The 13,957-nt window shown below is 43.1% G+C and overlaps 1 protein-coding gene across 1 annotated transcript in view; it reads right to left on the bottom strand.

Moving 5' to 3' along the window:
- Positions 1-127: 127 nt before the first annotated feature.
- LOC146974682 (unconventional myosin-VIIa-like) overlaps positions 128-13,957 on the bottom strand; it is a 33,615-nt gene continuing 19,785 nt past the window's right edge. Inside the window, exons 23-49 of the mRNA XM_085798257.1 lie at positions 12,916-13,233; positions 12,623-12,835; positions 11,974-12,150; positions 11,781-11,870; positions 11,101-11,228; positions 10,487-10,613; positions 9,568-9,687; positions 9,315-9,488; positions 8,283-8,510; positions 7,005-7,175; positions 6,811-6,928; positions 6,594-6,720; positions 6,321-6,490; positions 6,017-6,207; positions 5,774-5,898; positions 5,141-5,298; positions 4,804-4,957; positions 4,025-4,180; positions 3,807-3,912; positions 3,193-3,306; positions 2,495-2,582; positions 2,204-2,310; positions 1,935-2,120; positions 1,722-1,838; positions 1,548-1,631; positions 1,314-1,433; positions 128-273 (exon numbers count right to left, since the gene is read on the bottom strand). Coding sequence (XP_085654383.1) covers positions 178-273; positions 1,314-1,433; positions 1,548-1,631; positions 1,722-1,838; positions 1,935-2,120; positions 2,204-2,310; positions 2,495-2,582; positions 3,193-3,306; positions 3,807-3,912; positions 4,025-4,180; positions 4,804-4,957; positions 5,141-5,298; positions 5,774-5,898; positions 6,017-6,207; positions 6,321-6,490; positions 6,594-6,720; positions 6,811-6,928; positions 7,005-7,175; positions 8,283-8,510; positions 9,315-9,488; positions 9,568-9,687; positions 10,487-10,613; positions 11,101-11,228; positions 11,781-11,870; positions 11,974-12,150; positions 12,623-12,835; positions 12,916-13,233 — 3,963 coding nt within the window. The 3' untranslated portion in view covers positions 128-177. The remainder of the gene's footprint in view (positions 274-1,313; positions 1,434-1,547; positions 1,632-1,721; positions 1,839-1,934; positions 2,121-2,203; positions 2,311-2,494; positions 2,583-3,192; positions 3,307-3,806; positions 3,913-4,024; positions 4,181-4,803; positions 4,958-5,140; positions 5,299-5,773; positions 5,899-6,016; positions 6,208-6,320; positions 6,491-6,593; positions 6,721-6,810; positions 6,929-7,004; positions 7,176-8,282; positions 8,511-9,314; positions 9,489-9,567; positions 9,688-10,486; positions 10,614-11,100; positions 11,229-11,780; positions 11,871-11,973; positions 12,151-12,622; positions 12,836-12,915; positions 13,234-13,957) is intronic.

The raw sequence follows: 13,957 nt of genomic DNA, 5'->3' as shown, positions 1-13,957 counted from the left end.
ATATAATAGCATCAATGAAAACATTGGCATCAGTGTCACAGTTCACCATCAGTCGTCTGTCTCAACAAACCCTCAGTGGGACAGGAAGTGTGTTTGTTTACAAGTGTTTACACCGTGTGTGTGTGTGTGTGTATGCAGGATTGATTGACTGTGATCGATGAGTTTCTGGCTGTCCGCTCACTTGCTGCTGGCCCGGGACGAGCTTCGCTGTTTGGTCATGGTCGTCAGCATCTGGCTGATGTAAGAGGTCAGGAGGTCGTCCATTTTGTAGCCCTGAGGGAGGAGGAGGCGGTCAAACATCCGACACACCCGACACACTCTACTAGACTCATTTGGTTTCAGTGTACAGCTCTGATCTGACACAATTCACAGTGTCATTTTAAAATATGTCTCTTAACCTAAAATCCAAGTGTATATAAACTGTATATAAAACAAAGCTGACGAAAGTTATTTATCGTATTTTCTGATATTCTCTCACATCTATTAGTGTTTAAATATTTCTATATAATCTCTCTTTGAGGTGGAAAAACAGCCAAGTGAAATAATGTAAAGCTCAAATAAAGGTTTGAGTGTCTGATTAAGACACTGGGAGAGAACTACTTTTTAAGGTGGTAGGATTTATTTTTTAGTTATTCCATTTTGGACTGGAAAAGACTCTGGATGACTCTCAGGTCTGTTGAGAAATTATGCTGCCTTCAGTGTACACAGCCTCTCTTTCTCAACAGATATCAATATGTTTTTAACCTTTGGACCGTAGCGTTGAGTCATGAGTGTTGTCGGTCCTCTCAGATCTACCAGTTCAGTTGTTTCTGACCATTTTTAAAGGAGAAGCAGAGGAGTAAGAGCTCTGAGTGCTGCCAAAACACAGGTGACCTACACAGAGGATTACGCCTCGCATCAAAAATAAACAAGTGGGTGTTGAGCAGCAGTGCTGGAGAAAGCGTGGATATATAAACGCCAAACACTCACATATTTTTTGTCATACATTAAATTACTGAAGCAAAGAACCACACAAAACACTGAGGGGAATGGACTGTGTATAAGTTAAATGAAGGGTTGAGTACTCAACTGATATTAGTTCAGATAGAAACAATATTATAAAGGAAATACTACCCCTTGTTACAATTTTTGTTATATGTATATATACATATATATATACTGTATATACATATCAATAAAGAAAGAAATAAGTTCAAGTCTTTTTTTTTCATTTTGACTAAACTCTGACTCTTTTATTTTGAAAACAGGTTGCCCAGACTCTTATTTTGTGGTTACTCTGACCAGTGTAAGTTGCTGTGTATCCAGTGACTCACCAGTGAGGTCTCACACAGCAGCTTGCTGCCTCGGACCAGGTTTCCGATGGTGATGTGGAAGTACGTGTTGCCGCTGCTCCAGTTGGAGATTTTAGTGAAGGGGTGAGTGGTGAGGATTTCCTGTAGGATACGACACGACGGATCAGCACGGACACACGGAGACATCACAGGGAACAGCTGTCTTCCTAATATGATCAATAATCATGGAAACAAATATGATCGTCCTGGACCCACCTTAGACTTGGGATCGATCAGACTGACTCCATGTTTGTTGATTGCTATCAGGAGGGTTTCTGGGTAATTTGGATCGGTCGTTTGCTGCAGAGAGAGCAGGAAAATGACAACAGATGTGAAACACTTCACATGAAGAAGAAAATAACTGCTATTCACGATATGGTTTATCTTTACCTTGACTTCAAAGAAAGCAGAGCCAAACGTCGGCCACTTGTAGATGATCTTGAGGAGCGACAGTTTGGCTTCTTCTCTGCTCTTCCCTGCGTGTTTGTTGTACAGCGGCAAGATGTACTGAGGAGGAAACACACACACACACACAAAAACAAAAGGAGTGACTACCTTCACTCTGTTTCACTCAGTCTCTGTGGCTTCCAAACGTCGGCTCACCCTCTTCCAGTCGTCGGGGGACAGGTGGCGGATCTGGTCCTGAGGGACGAGCTCCTTCAGGATCTTGGAAATGTTGTGGAACTGGGATTTGTCCTCGTCGAACTTCACCCTGTAGATCAGCGCCGCCAGCTGGTGCACCTCCTCCCTCGAACACTTGTGGTAGCCTCTCAGGTACTTAGGCAGCTCCTGCAGCGAGGAGACACAGTTATGGAGGAAGGAACATCATGAAAACAGAAAGCACCAGCTGAGTGCATCCAGCCTTCGCTCACCTGGTAGTAGTGGAAGATGGAGTCAGCCATGGTGTCTTTTCCGGGCATGGTGTTGGTCCACAGCTTCTTCATGAAGAACACCTGGTACGTCAGTGAAGGCACTACACCTGCACCAAAGACACCGAGGCCACGTCACTGCTGTAAATTTGCATTTCTGCCATGTTCTGACTTTTTGAGTGTAAAGTTTCTTTCATTTTCAAATGAGACCCAGTTTCTTGCTCTTTCATTTTGGAAACATTATTTTCCAGCTTGCAGACATGAAAGAGGGTGAAGACAGGATGATCTTCTTACCGTCTTTTACGTGTCTAGCTTTCTTGATCCAGTCGGTCAGGTGCCTCACAAAGTCGAAGAAGAAGTCGCCATCAGGGACACTGATGACCTGCAAAACACAATCACGCAGTTACTCTCTACCAAGCTTTGGGTTTTATTTTATTTATCACTTTATTTGTCAGGGAAGATATATGTGGACATTGTTACATCTAATTAAAGTCCAACTGATGCAGTGTATATAGGACTGCTAGTCATGGCTAATTTGCATGGAAACAGTAAAGCAGATTACAGTATTAAGAACATCAACTGAAGTACCAACTAAGAACAAATAAAAGAAAAAGAAATGTAAAATGTGTTCTGTTAAATAAAACATGTTAGTGTGGACTTAAAGAAGACTGTGATCCAACAGAAAGTTCAGGGGCAGGTGTTAAATGGACCTTGTGCTGAGACTGTTTTTCTTAAAACTGAAAAACAGGATTAAAATTCAAACAAAACAAAACAAAAATGAGCATCCCTGACTCCAGATATATTTGCCACAGTTTTTCCCATTAAATAAGTAAATAAATAAAACATAATTACTGGATGAAATAATCATTTTCAAGTGTTGTATTTGCTCACAGTGACAGAAAAAGGGGCACATTTTGACCTCACGACATCCCTGTGTGTGTTTTGCATCGTTTGCAGATGTTAAACAGTCTGGACCGTGAGCGGCTCCTCACCTTGTCAGTGATCTTGACAAAGAGGCTGAAGCCCTCGGCAGATTTGAGCATCAAGCGTCCGGAGATGTTGTGGCAGAAATCTTTGGCTTTGGTGCTCGACTCCACCTCAAACACCTGTGAACACCAACAGGGCAGACTGAAACAGCTGTGCACAGAACATCTGGCTCCACACACACTCCTTCCCCTTTGTTTTATCAGCTCAGATCTGCTGTTGTTCACTTCTGTCACCTGACCACTGCTTTATAAACAACACACGGCATAAAAAGATCTGATCACACGGGCACTATGTTGCTTACAACACTCAAGGAGTCAAGTTATCGTTATTTTTTTTTTTTTTAAAGTATATTTTTTGGCCTTTCTGCCTTTATTTGATAGCACAGTGAGATAGACAGGAAAGGGGGAGGCAGAGAGAGGAGGAATGACATGCAGGAAATGTCTGCCCGACGCGGGATTCGAACCGGGGACGCCTGCGTTGAGGACTGTAGCCTCTACATGGGGCGGCCGCTCTAACCACTGCGCCACGCACCAGCCCAAGTTACCGTTAATTTTGATTAGTTATCAACTATGGGAAATAAGATAGTGAGAAACTGGACTGTGTAACTTTTAGACGTCACCTCGTCCGAGTCGTCAGGGAAGTAAACTTTGTGGAAGATCTGAGTGGTCTTGTGCTGGATGGCCTCTACCTCCACCAGGTGAGGAGGATACTTCCTCGACCCATTTCTACAACAAAGTGAAGACAGGAGGGATGAGATGGATCGAAACTGAGCAGAGGAGTGTTCAAGAAAGAAAGTGTGTGTGTGTGTGTGTGTGTGTGTGTGTGTGTGTGTGTTACCGTAAGGCTTTCTGTAGCCGCTGCATGCAGTCTGGAGCCAGTGGGCAGTGTTTCTTGGCCTGGAGGAACTTCTGGACGTGAGGCAGCAGCATGTTACTGGGAGGAAACAAACCAGTGCAGAGCCACAGCAGCTCCCAGCCCTTCTCCTCACTGTACCTACACACACACACACACACAATTTATGTGAATTGGCAAATTACAGAGAAAATTCAGCTTCATCAAATGTGCATTTTTCCACGCTCAGGGTTAGAGAAAATGACAAAAACATAAATCTCACCAACTGTTTAGCTTTTCCCTGTGACCGAACATATCAAACTGCCACATCACTTATTTTCATATCACTGAGATTTGGCACCAGAGACTGAACTTGATTAGTTTATCAGAAAAGGTCAGAAACTCGGCCTCGGTCTGGTTGAACATATTTCAGCTTTCAATCAGAAATAACAAAAGCTAAAGACATTAAATCATATAAGGATGTTTGTGCATGATTAAATCTGCTGGCGACTCCTCTCTGTAGTAACAACATCAACATCAGCAATGTCATCATGTTGTGGAGTGTGTGTGTGTGTTAATTGTGAGGATGTAATACATTGTGGAAGGGAAGGTGATCAATTATCTAATGACGATCAATGACAGCAAATTATGAAAATTTCGCATAAAAACATCAAAGGCATAAAGACACTGGTTTTTAACTCAGATATATGTACGGTGAGACCACCAGCTGTTCACAATGTCCCATCTTTGAAATCAGTGTGTATGTGTGTGTGTTTCAGACTCACTTGATGTGATTGTCTGTGAGCTGTTTCAGGATCTGACAGAAGATCTCGTCCTTGAGCGGCTCGGCCTTCAGCGCTCCCTCGAAGATCTGATCTGTGAGCTCGTTGACGGATCGCACGCGTTTGGACGGGTAGTCGCCCATGTACTTCATCACAGGTACACACACGGTTAAAGACTCAAACCACTGACATGACAAAAGGAGGAAAACCACAGCTACAGGACAAACAAGCAGGTTTGTACTAAAGAGAATCAAACAAGAGATCAAAGACAGAAAGGTTAATTGGTGTGAATACTGCTAACACCTACAGCAGCAGTGACACAGCCTGCACTGAAGGATATCTATGAAGGCCAGGCAGGCCTCCTGGGAGAGCTCCTCGTGAGCCAGGACCTTCTTCAGCAGAGGCTGTTTGAGAGGCTCCCTGGTGCAGCTCCACAGACGCTCCTTCCCCCGGGCTTTAGAGATCATCACCCTGCTGAGCGTGCTCTTTGGAGGAGGCCTGGAGACACAATCAAAGATTCACACACAGACACGCACTCTTCATCTGGCATTAAACTCATGGACCCCAGGAGAAACATCAGGAAGACTTATATATCTTATATACATTCATTTCTTTGGCCTGATATTTATGTGTATGTGTTTATGCGTATCAACATTTGTTCATGATGGTATATGTGTATACTCAGTATTTGATCCCCTGCTGATTTTTGCCCTTCTTTCACTTGATCAAATGTAAATTAATTTATTACATTTATATGATGATATTATTTCTGGATGTTTTGTTGATATTCTGTCTCTCTTGCATCCATTTCTTTGTGGGGGAGCAAACTTCCAAAATCAGCAGGGGATCAAATACTTCTTTTCTCCACTGTATATACTTCTTTTCTCCACTGTATATCTGTATGTGTGTAAATGTTTTTACTTTATTGTTTGTGTAGTTGCTTGTGTGTTGTGTAAAGTTTTAGAGGAAACACCTGAAGTAGTCATAGGAGAATTCCTCCAGTGTGTACGCCTTCGCTTTGTCCTCGATGTCAGCAAGGCTCAACTGGGTCAAACTGACGGATTCTCGCCTCTGATCAGGCGTCATGGTAACGAGAGCCTGACAGAGAGAGAGAAAGAGGGAGATAGACTGAATGAGCAGCCACAGAGGTGCAACTTCAACAACGGCCAAACTGTTGGATCACTGAAACTTTGAAAGTTGTCATGGCTCCACTCACCACGATGTCGTATTGTGGTCTGGTGATGGTGGGCAGCACATAGACGCAGTCAGCGGGGAAGTCTCCTCTGTGTTTGGTCCTGTCGTTGACGCCGTGAGCCCAGCCCGAATTCATCACGTGCTCTCCGTCGTGATCATCCAAGAGGATCAGATCCCCTTTGGAGAAACTCAGGAACGGGGAATCAACCCCGGCTGCCGGATAGAGAGGAAAAGAAACACATTCACATCTCCTTTTTTTTTTTTTTGTAGTTTATGGATCATCTCTTCAAAAATAAACTCAAAACAATGAGTGAAAAGAGTCTTACCAGGGTTTGGACAGTCCACGAGTCCCACCACGTACTTGGACCTCTTCCTCAGCCCCTCGAGGAAGGCCACCACCAGATCACGGATGTCCTCTGCGTTGTTGGAGGTGAACGTGTACTCGTCTCCTTTCATGGTGGCCAAGGTGAAACTCTGCCCCTGGAGTTTACCCCCTCTGGGAAATTAAACAATGTTTATTCTCAGACAATCCCCACTCTGTTCTTTCATTCTCACACAGTGTTTGTGAACGTTGCTTTGATGATGTGATGGTGTCGCACCTGCTACTGGACACAGCAGTGATCTCTGGGAAAGAGAGCTCCAGAAGAACCTGCTCCTGCTCGTCCACAAAGTAAACCCCGGTCCAGTTGACCGCCACGATCACGTCGTTCTTGGGCAGACTCGGCCCTGTGAACACAGACACGTCGCATCCATGAAGAAACACACTGACACACGACAGAGATACAGATCAGTGTACACTGTTTTAGTTTTTCCTACCTGAGAATTTGAAGGCCTCGTAGAAGCGCGAGAAGAGTAAAGGCCACTTTAAACGAGCGAAATCCACCACGTCCTCCTTCACCTTCTGTGTGTTCATCCTCCTCTTGGTGTGTAATCCCTGCACAGGCGGCTGCAGTTTAGTCACTGTCGCACAACAAGATCCAGAGGACCAAAGATTTCACCGTGGTAGCTACCTTTTTGTGGGCACTGACGATGAGCTGAGCCCACTTCTCCGTCGTCTTCGTGGAGGTGATCTCTCTGTCGGGGATGTAGGAGGGGATGAGGCTGAGCAGCCGCTCCTGCAGGATCTCAGAGCCGTAATCCACATAGTACTGCTGCGAGGCCAGCTCTGCTAAGTCCTCCTCCTGAGAAACCAGACACACAGAGAGGAGATGATCTCCAGGAAACTAAACAAATACCTGATGCACTGACTCATGTTAAAAGAAAAAGACAAACACAAAATATCTGTATAGTTCATGTTAAAAAAAGAAAAATTATGTTTTCACAAGTGTCTTTTTTTCTCATAAATTTGATTAATTTCAATCCTCCAGAGTCTGTCTATTCATTGAGGAATGCAATGAATTTGTTTTATTGACATGAACATAACTTTATTTATATGCTAATGTAGTGACATGACGACACATATCACATCAATGATGATCCGACGTCACTGTCACTGAACCCAGCGAGTCGTCATGACAGATTATTGTCCTTTACACAGCTAACAGAACCATATTGTGTGTTTTCTATTTTTTTTTAGACCATATACACACCACTCACTAAAAGTTAGGGATATTCGACTTGAGGTAGAAATTTATGGAAAATGTAAAGTGTAAAAATATAAGTTCATGCTGCAATGATATTATATAATGAAAGCAGGGCATTCAAGTAGAAGTATGAAATGGTAATTTCTTCATCTGGAATAATGTATTGAAACAAAAGTGAACAACAGTGGTGGGTATAACCACAAAAAATGGTGATGTTTCAATAAGTTGTCATGTGGCCAAAGGACTTCTCTGCCTTTCTGTGACTCTTCCAGTCTCTCTGCGTCTCTGTTGCAACCTGCTGACACTCTGTGACACTGTTGTTGATAGGTGTTGTCTTGGTCTCATGATGTCAAAATGTGAACATCATGATGAAGAGGACTGTTTCATTACAAACTGTCACTGCCTTGTTGTGATGTTTGTGGTTAATCACCTTGTTGGAGAACAGCGTGTAATGTTATAAGTACTTAAACATTGAACATTGTGCATTCAAAAGTTTAGAGAAGGTCAAATTATAAAGGCCACAGTGCATTTAGCCGAAATTTCATCCGAAAGCCCAATATCTCTAACTTTTTGTGGGTAGTGTATGGTGATGTATGGGCATGGCACACATTTAAATAGACATAACTAAGCAGTTGATACAGTAACATGGAGCATCTTGACCAGACTGGTCTGCTCCCTGCTTTCGATCTTTACTGCTCCGCTCACCCTTTCACAGCGATACTCTCCGAACTTCACCCCTCGGACGATCTGCTGGTAGACGAGGTTTGTGGCGACGTAGTCCTCGGCCGGGCTGTGCCAGGGGCTGAAGATCTCCTTCCTGAAGAACAGCCTCCAGGGGGCGTTCCTCTCCTGGGCGCCCTGCTCCTTGGCGTACTGCTCGCACTGGGAGACGGCGTCCATGACGTGGTCGCTGCCGCTGCCCAACGACGAAACCTGGCCAAAAACAGTTACACCGGTGTGTTCAATGAAGAGGCGAGTGTGCGACCACCATGAACACCCTCCATCATGTCTGAGAGAAGTTTCCTTCAATGAGGGAACTACATGATACAGGCCATTGGGGACACCTAGTTAACTCTAATGCAGTCTGTAGTAATCCTACCTTCATGGAGGTTTTAAAGCTCAGTTTTGTTTTAGAGAAGTGTTGATTCAATTGTAGGCTCATTTTGGAGGCTGTAGTTTGTAGTGCTGTTGAATTGTATCACATCCTAGAGGAGTTTCTGTTGTTTAGGCTACTCTTAGTGGTAATTATGGGATGGACAAAGACACAAAGAAGCACAAAATGACTACAAATACACATAAAGATGAATTGGGCTACAAAGAGACACAAACATGTGGACATTTTGTATGGCTCTGTAGTTGTCTACAGAGCCATACAAAATGTCCACAAAGAGACACAAAAGAAGAGGCGACTACAAAGAGACACAAGACGACCACAGACAGACACAAAGGACGATGTGACCACAAAGAAACGCAGAAGGACGACAAAGATACACAAAATGACCACAAAGAGACACAACATAAGCATCTACACAGAGACACAAAACAACCACAAAGAGACACAAAACGACCACAAAGAGACACAAAAAAGAAACCATTACGAACAACCCAGAATGACCACAAAGAGATACAGAATGATTACAGTGTCACATGGTTTGTAGTCGTTTTATGTCCCTTTCAGTTTGGGAACGGGGGCTTTTAATATGTCTGACCTGACGTATCACAATCTGTTGCTTTTACCTTGTCAAACAGGGCGATGTACAGAGAGAAGCCAAATCGATCCCTGAGGTTAATCTTGTCGGCCAGGGCGTTGCAGAGCTCGCTGGCGGTGGTGGCCGAGTCTGCCAACAGGGTCTTGGTGGTTCCATCCATAAATGTTACTGGGAGCATGATGGGCTTCTTAGATTTCGTGGCCTGGGGAGGAGCAAAAAAATTCAAATATTCAGACCCTGGAGATTATTCGAAAGACAAACACATGAAACAGATTCAGCACCTGCAGCTCCAACCACGACGGAGGCTGAGTCCGCGTACGATTCCCGAATGTCCTCCTCAACCTTTCCTCACAATATGGAGCGTAACCAGGGGGACCGTTGATCAGAAACGTCCGTAAATACTGGAAGAGAAAACCTTTATTAAATCACCACTTCTGGGTAAAATAAATACTGCATTAAATGAAAATGAAATCGCAATAAAGATGGAAACAAATGTTTTACTTTTCTTTGATTGCGTAATTTAAAGCTATAGAAATATAAAATAGTGGAGAATGTCTGTTACACCCCTGAACGTGATTTTTATTTACTAACTTTCTTTGATTTTAAGTCCTCTATTTCCTTTCCTATTTCTTTTTTCCCCCTTGTGTATAAAATGCACTGTACAAATAAAGCTGCCTTGTCTTTGAATGACTTTAATGGATATTGGTTTGTTTCTATAATTCACCCTCAGCTTCTCTGATGGAGACAGAGATGTTGTGACTTTGAGTGTCTGCAGTAATTGATTTGTTTTGTCTACACCCTCGAGTGGATTCTGTCGTCTGTGCAGTAAACAGGATTTATTTCCTCCGCTTTATGTTTTTCACAACAATAACCGCACTTGATTGTGGGATCAATGAAGTGCAGAAGACATTGGAAAGAAATAACAATCAGTAAAAGCCGCTTTGTTGTTGCTGTGCAAAAAGCATCAGGTGAACTGGATGAAATTCATCTGTGTAAATGTTTTTTATGTTTATTTTCAGTCACTTTAAGTTTATTTTCCTCTCGTGTGTTAAGTCTTAATTTCCTGAACCTTTTCTCCAATAAACACATAGGTACTGAGCATGAGGAACAAAAACAGCACAAAACAAAAACACAAAGATGCATCAGTGATAACTAATCATTAATGATCACAGGTGAACATCGGAGCAACAGGCTTCTTACTTTGACGAACTTCTCTGACGGGGCGAAGCAGCCCACACAGAGGGAAAGCAGGATCCACCCTCGGGCGTGGCTGCTCTTGGACGAGTTCTGAGTGAGCTGTTTGCAGATCTGACAGTAGATCTCGTCCCTGAGGGAGAGAAACGACAGCAGAACAAACCGAAGCTTGTATTCATCAAACTTCAAGAGGACTCAGGGAACGGACAAGATGCCGAACCCAAAATTGCCCATGATGCATCACGGAGTGTGTGAATGTGTGGTTGTTAAGACTAGAAAGGCACAATATAAATGGACTCAATTAATCACAGTCTATGAACTTTCCTCTGAAACAAGTAGTTTGTTTTATCACACACAAGTCAGATCATAAGACAGTAAAGCCTTTAATTGAATTTAATGAAGGGATGATGAGCTCAAAAGAGCAAGAACATCAGTATGTGAGTGATTGAATGCAGCTCAGTCACACAGCAGGGTGTAATCAACACAGCAGCTTCAAGGGGGGGCCATCATTAGACTCTCAACATCTATAACGTTCACTGATTTTAAGTAGTTGGAAGCAAATCCACAAGTCTGGATCCTGTGAAGATGCCAAACTAAAACTACAGCTGCTCGTCATCCACCTGAGGGCGGGGCGTAGGATGCCGTTGCCGATGATGAAGTGAAGCTTCTCCAGGTTGGAGGTGGGTCGTTCCTCCAGCATGCTGTTCCCCTGGAGACTGTAGTCGCCATCTGTCAGACGCCTGGTGACCTGCCGCAGAGGTTAGAGAGAGAAAACTCTGCAGTTGAACCTCTCAGTTCAGAGAACATTGATACTGTCTGATAATGATGTTGTTCCACATCTGTGATGATGGGAGAAGAGTGACATAGTTTTCCTGTAAATGACAGCGTTTCCAGAAATTTTCCCAGGAAGTGAAGGAGAGGTTCACCTGCATTTCAACTGAGGGAACCTGGACTAAATTAATTTCCTCAAAACTGGTTCCACATTTTCAGAAACTATCGGGGTAAAGTTTTTTAGGTGGAAAGACTGTGATTACTCAAATTGGGAATGTAGCATAAATAAATACTCTTACAGAATCAAACAATAACAATAACAGCTAATTTTGCTTAAAATATTTGCTGTTGTCAGTGGTGGTCTAAAGTTGGTGGAATCAGAATCACGATCAGAAAAACTTTATTTATCCGAATGGACAATTCAGTTGACAGCTCCCAGCCATAGATAGCAGTGGTGAAGTGTAAAGGCTAAAAATAGAGACGTATAAAGATAAAACACTAGTGACACAATCGAGGATTCCTCCCTCACCTCCTCCGTGATCTTTGTTTTCCTCTTCAGTGTCAGAGACACAAGTTTATGTCTGACGCTGTTCCTCTTCTGGCTTTCTATGGAGCTGTTCTGTAGAAACACAAACATGGGACAACAATGAGATTGGGTACATTAAAATTTTGATTATATCTACTATTGCTGCAGTCCATCAGTCGTGTTAACTTTTTCACACCTCTCCCTCCACCTGCAGCTCCTGCAGCTCCCTCTTGTAGGTCCTCTTGCCGAGGGTTTCGTAGATCTTGGTCATGACGGGGATCTTCTCGCTGCCGTCATTAATCACCATCTGGCACTTGGGCTCAGGGAGGTCTCCCATGAACCTCAGCACCGTGATCCACACGGCTAATGCAGCCTGGAGGACAGGACAGGAGAACAGGTTTAAAATAATAAAATAATAAACAGGTTTTCTGAGGGTGTGTGTTTAAAGATGCTTCTTAACATTAACATACAGACCACCTTCACTGATTTGTACACAGCATAATTAGAATAAAAAATGACTGGAAAAAAATTGAATTGAAAAATTGACTGTCATTTGAAAAAAACAACAACTCTTTTTTGTGTAATTAAAGAGAAAACAAACGTTCTTATTGTCAAACATATTGTTATAACAAGTGTACTGGTTTAAATCTCAGCTAAGTTCAAGCATTTCTGTACATTAAACACCTGGACATCAAAAAAATATTTCTTGTGATATCTTGTTATCTATGTATATTTTTTAACTGTGACATTTTTAATAGAAGGTAAATAAAAACAAAGTGAACAACTGAGTGGATAGCTGGAGGTGAGGAGGACTGCACAGTTTAAGATCACAGTTCCAGTCTCACCAGCTGATCTCCTTCGTCCTCGTGGAAGAGCAGCGGTTGTTTCAGAGGTCGTCTGATGTAGGTGTGAGTGGAGACTCCCTGGAAGTAGGTGGCTGCAAATTTGGAGAACTTGTACTCGGACAAATCCTCCTCTTCTTCATCAGGTAACGGCAGAGCTTCGGTCAGCACCTCATCTTCCTCCGCCTCCTCGTCTCGAGGAGTCTTCTCCAAGTCCTGAAAGAAAACACATACAAAGGAATGCATCATGGACTTAACAAAAACCATGATTATAACTATAAACCATTATCACGTACTTCAAACCCAGCTGGGCCTTGTCCGTCTTGATTGGGCAACGGCCCCGAGTTCCCCAGGAAACCGAAGACGCGGTCGACCATGTCGGAGTGATCGACGGGCTGCTCCTTCTCCCGCTCCATCTGCTCCACCAGCTCCTTCTTTCTCCTCGCCTCCTCCTTCTCCTCTCGCTCCCGCTCCTCCTGCTGCTGGGCCAGCTGGACGAGCCGCTCCTGGTGCTTCCTCTCGGCCTCGGCCTTGGCCCGCCGAGCCGTCATCTGGTTCCGCAGCCGCTCCTCCTCGGCCAGGCGCTGGCGCTCGGCTTCCAGGCGACGCTGCAGCTGTGAGGGCAGGTGAGAGAGGAAACAGGGGGTTCACACAGGCAGGTGGGTGTCCAACAGATTAGTGTTTTACTGATTTATTTTCTTCTGCTTTTTAATTTTGGTCTGTTTGAAACAAGGGGAAACATTACTGTGGAAAAGAAAATAGCTTCAAATAGTAATAATACATAATTATTACAATAACATGACTAGACAACAGTCATAACGGAGTATAAACTAGTCTTTAAAGCAGAACACACTGTACAATACTTACAGTGAGTTCTACAGATCTAGACTTCTACACACTAACATGACCAATCAAATGCAGTGTAGAGATCAAAATCATAACACAAATATGTACACAACATTGACAACAATTAACAGCAGCCGCCTCAGGTCCGTGCTCGAGCGGCTCCGACCACAGTTCTTCTTCATCAGGTCACCAGAACCTGCTCAGGGATATTATCTGACATTTTTCAGAAGTTGTTTTTTAAAATTTCTAAACAATTTGATAACAAACTGAGATTAAACAAACATTTACAAAACAAATAATTTATTCAACTTTGTCTTTCAGAACAGAAAATATTAAACAGAAACTAAAATTCTGACCAATAAACACAAACAATGGTTAAAAAACAAAACAAAACAAACCTTACAAACATTAATTCAATAATTCAACATGAATTATGACATGAAACCAACAAACAAACAAACAAACAAACAAACAAACAAACAAACAGAAAAG

Source organism: Trachurus japonicus, chromosome 14 (genome assembly GCF_045865225.1).
Source record: "Trachurus japonicus isolate A0001 chromosome 14, Traja_1.0".
Classification (NCBI taxonomy): Eukaryota; Metazoa; Chordata; class Actinopteri; order Carangiformes; family Carangidae; genus Trachurus; species Trachurus japonicus.
The sequence above is the reverse complement of the archived record's forward strand: the minus strand, read 5'-3'. Positions and strand labels throughout refer to the sequence as shown.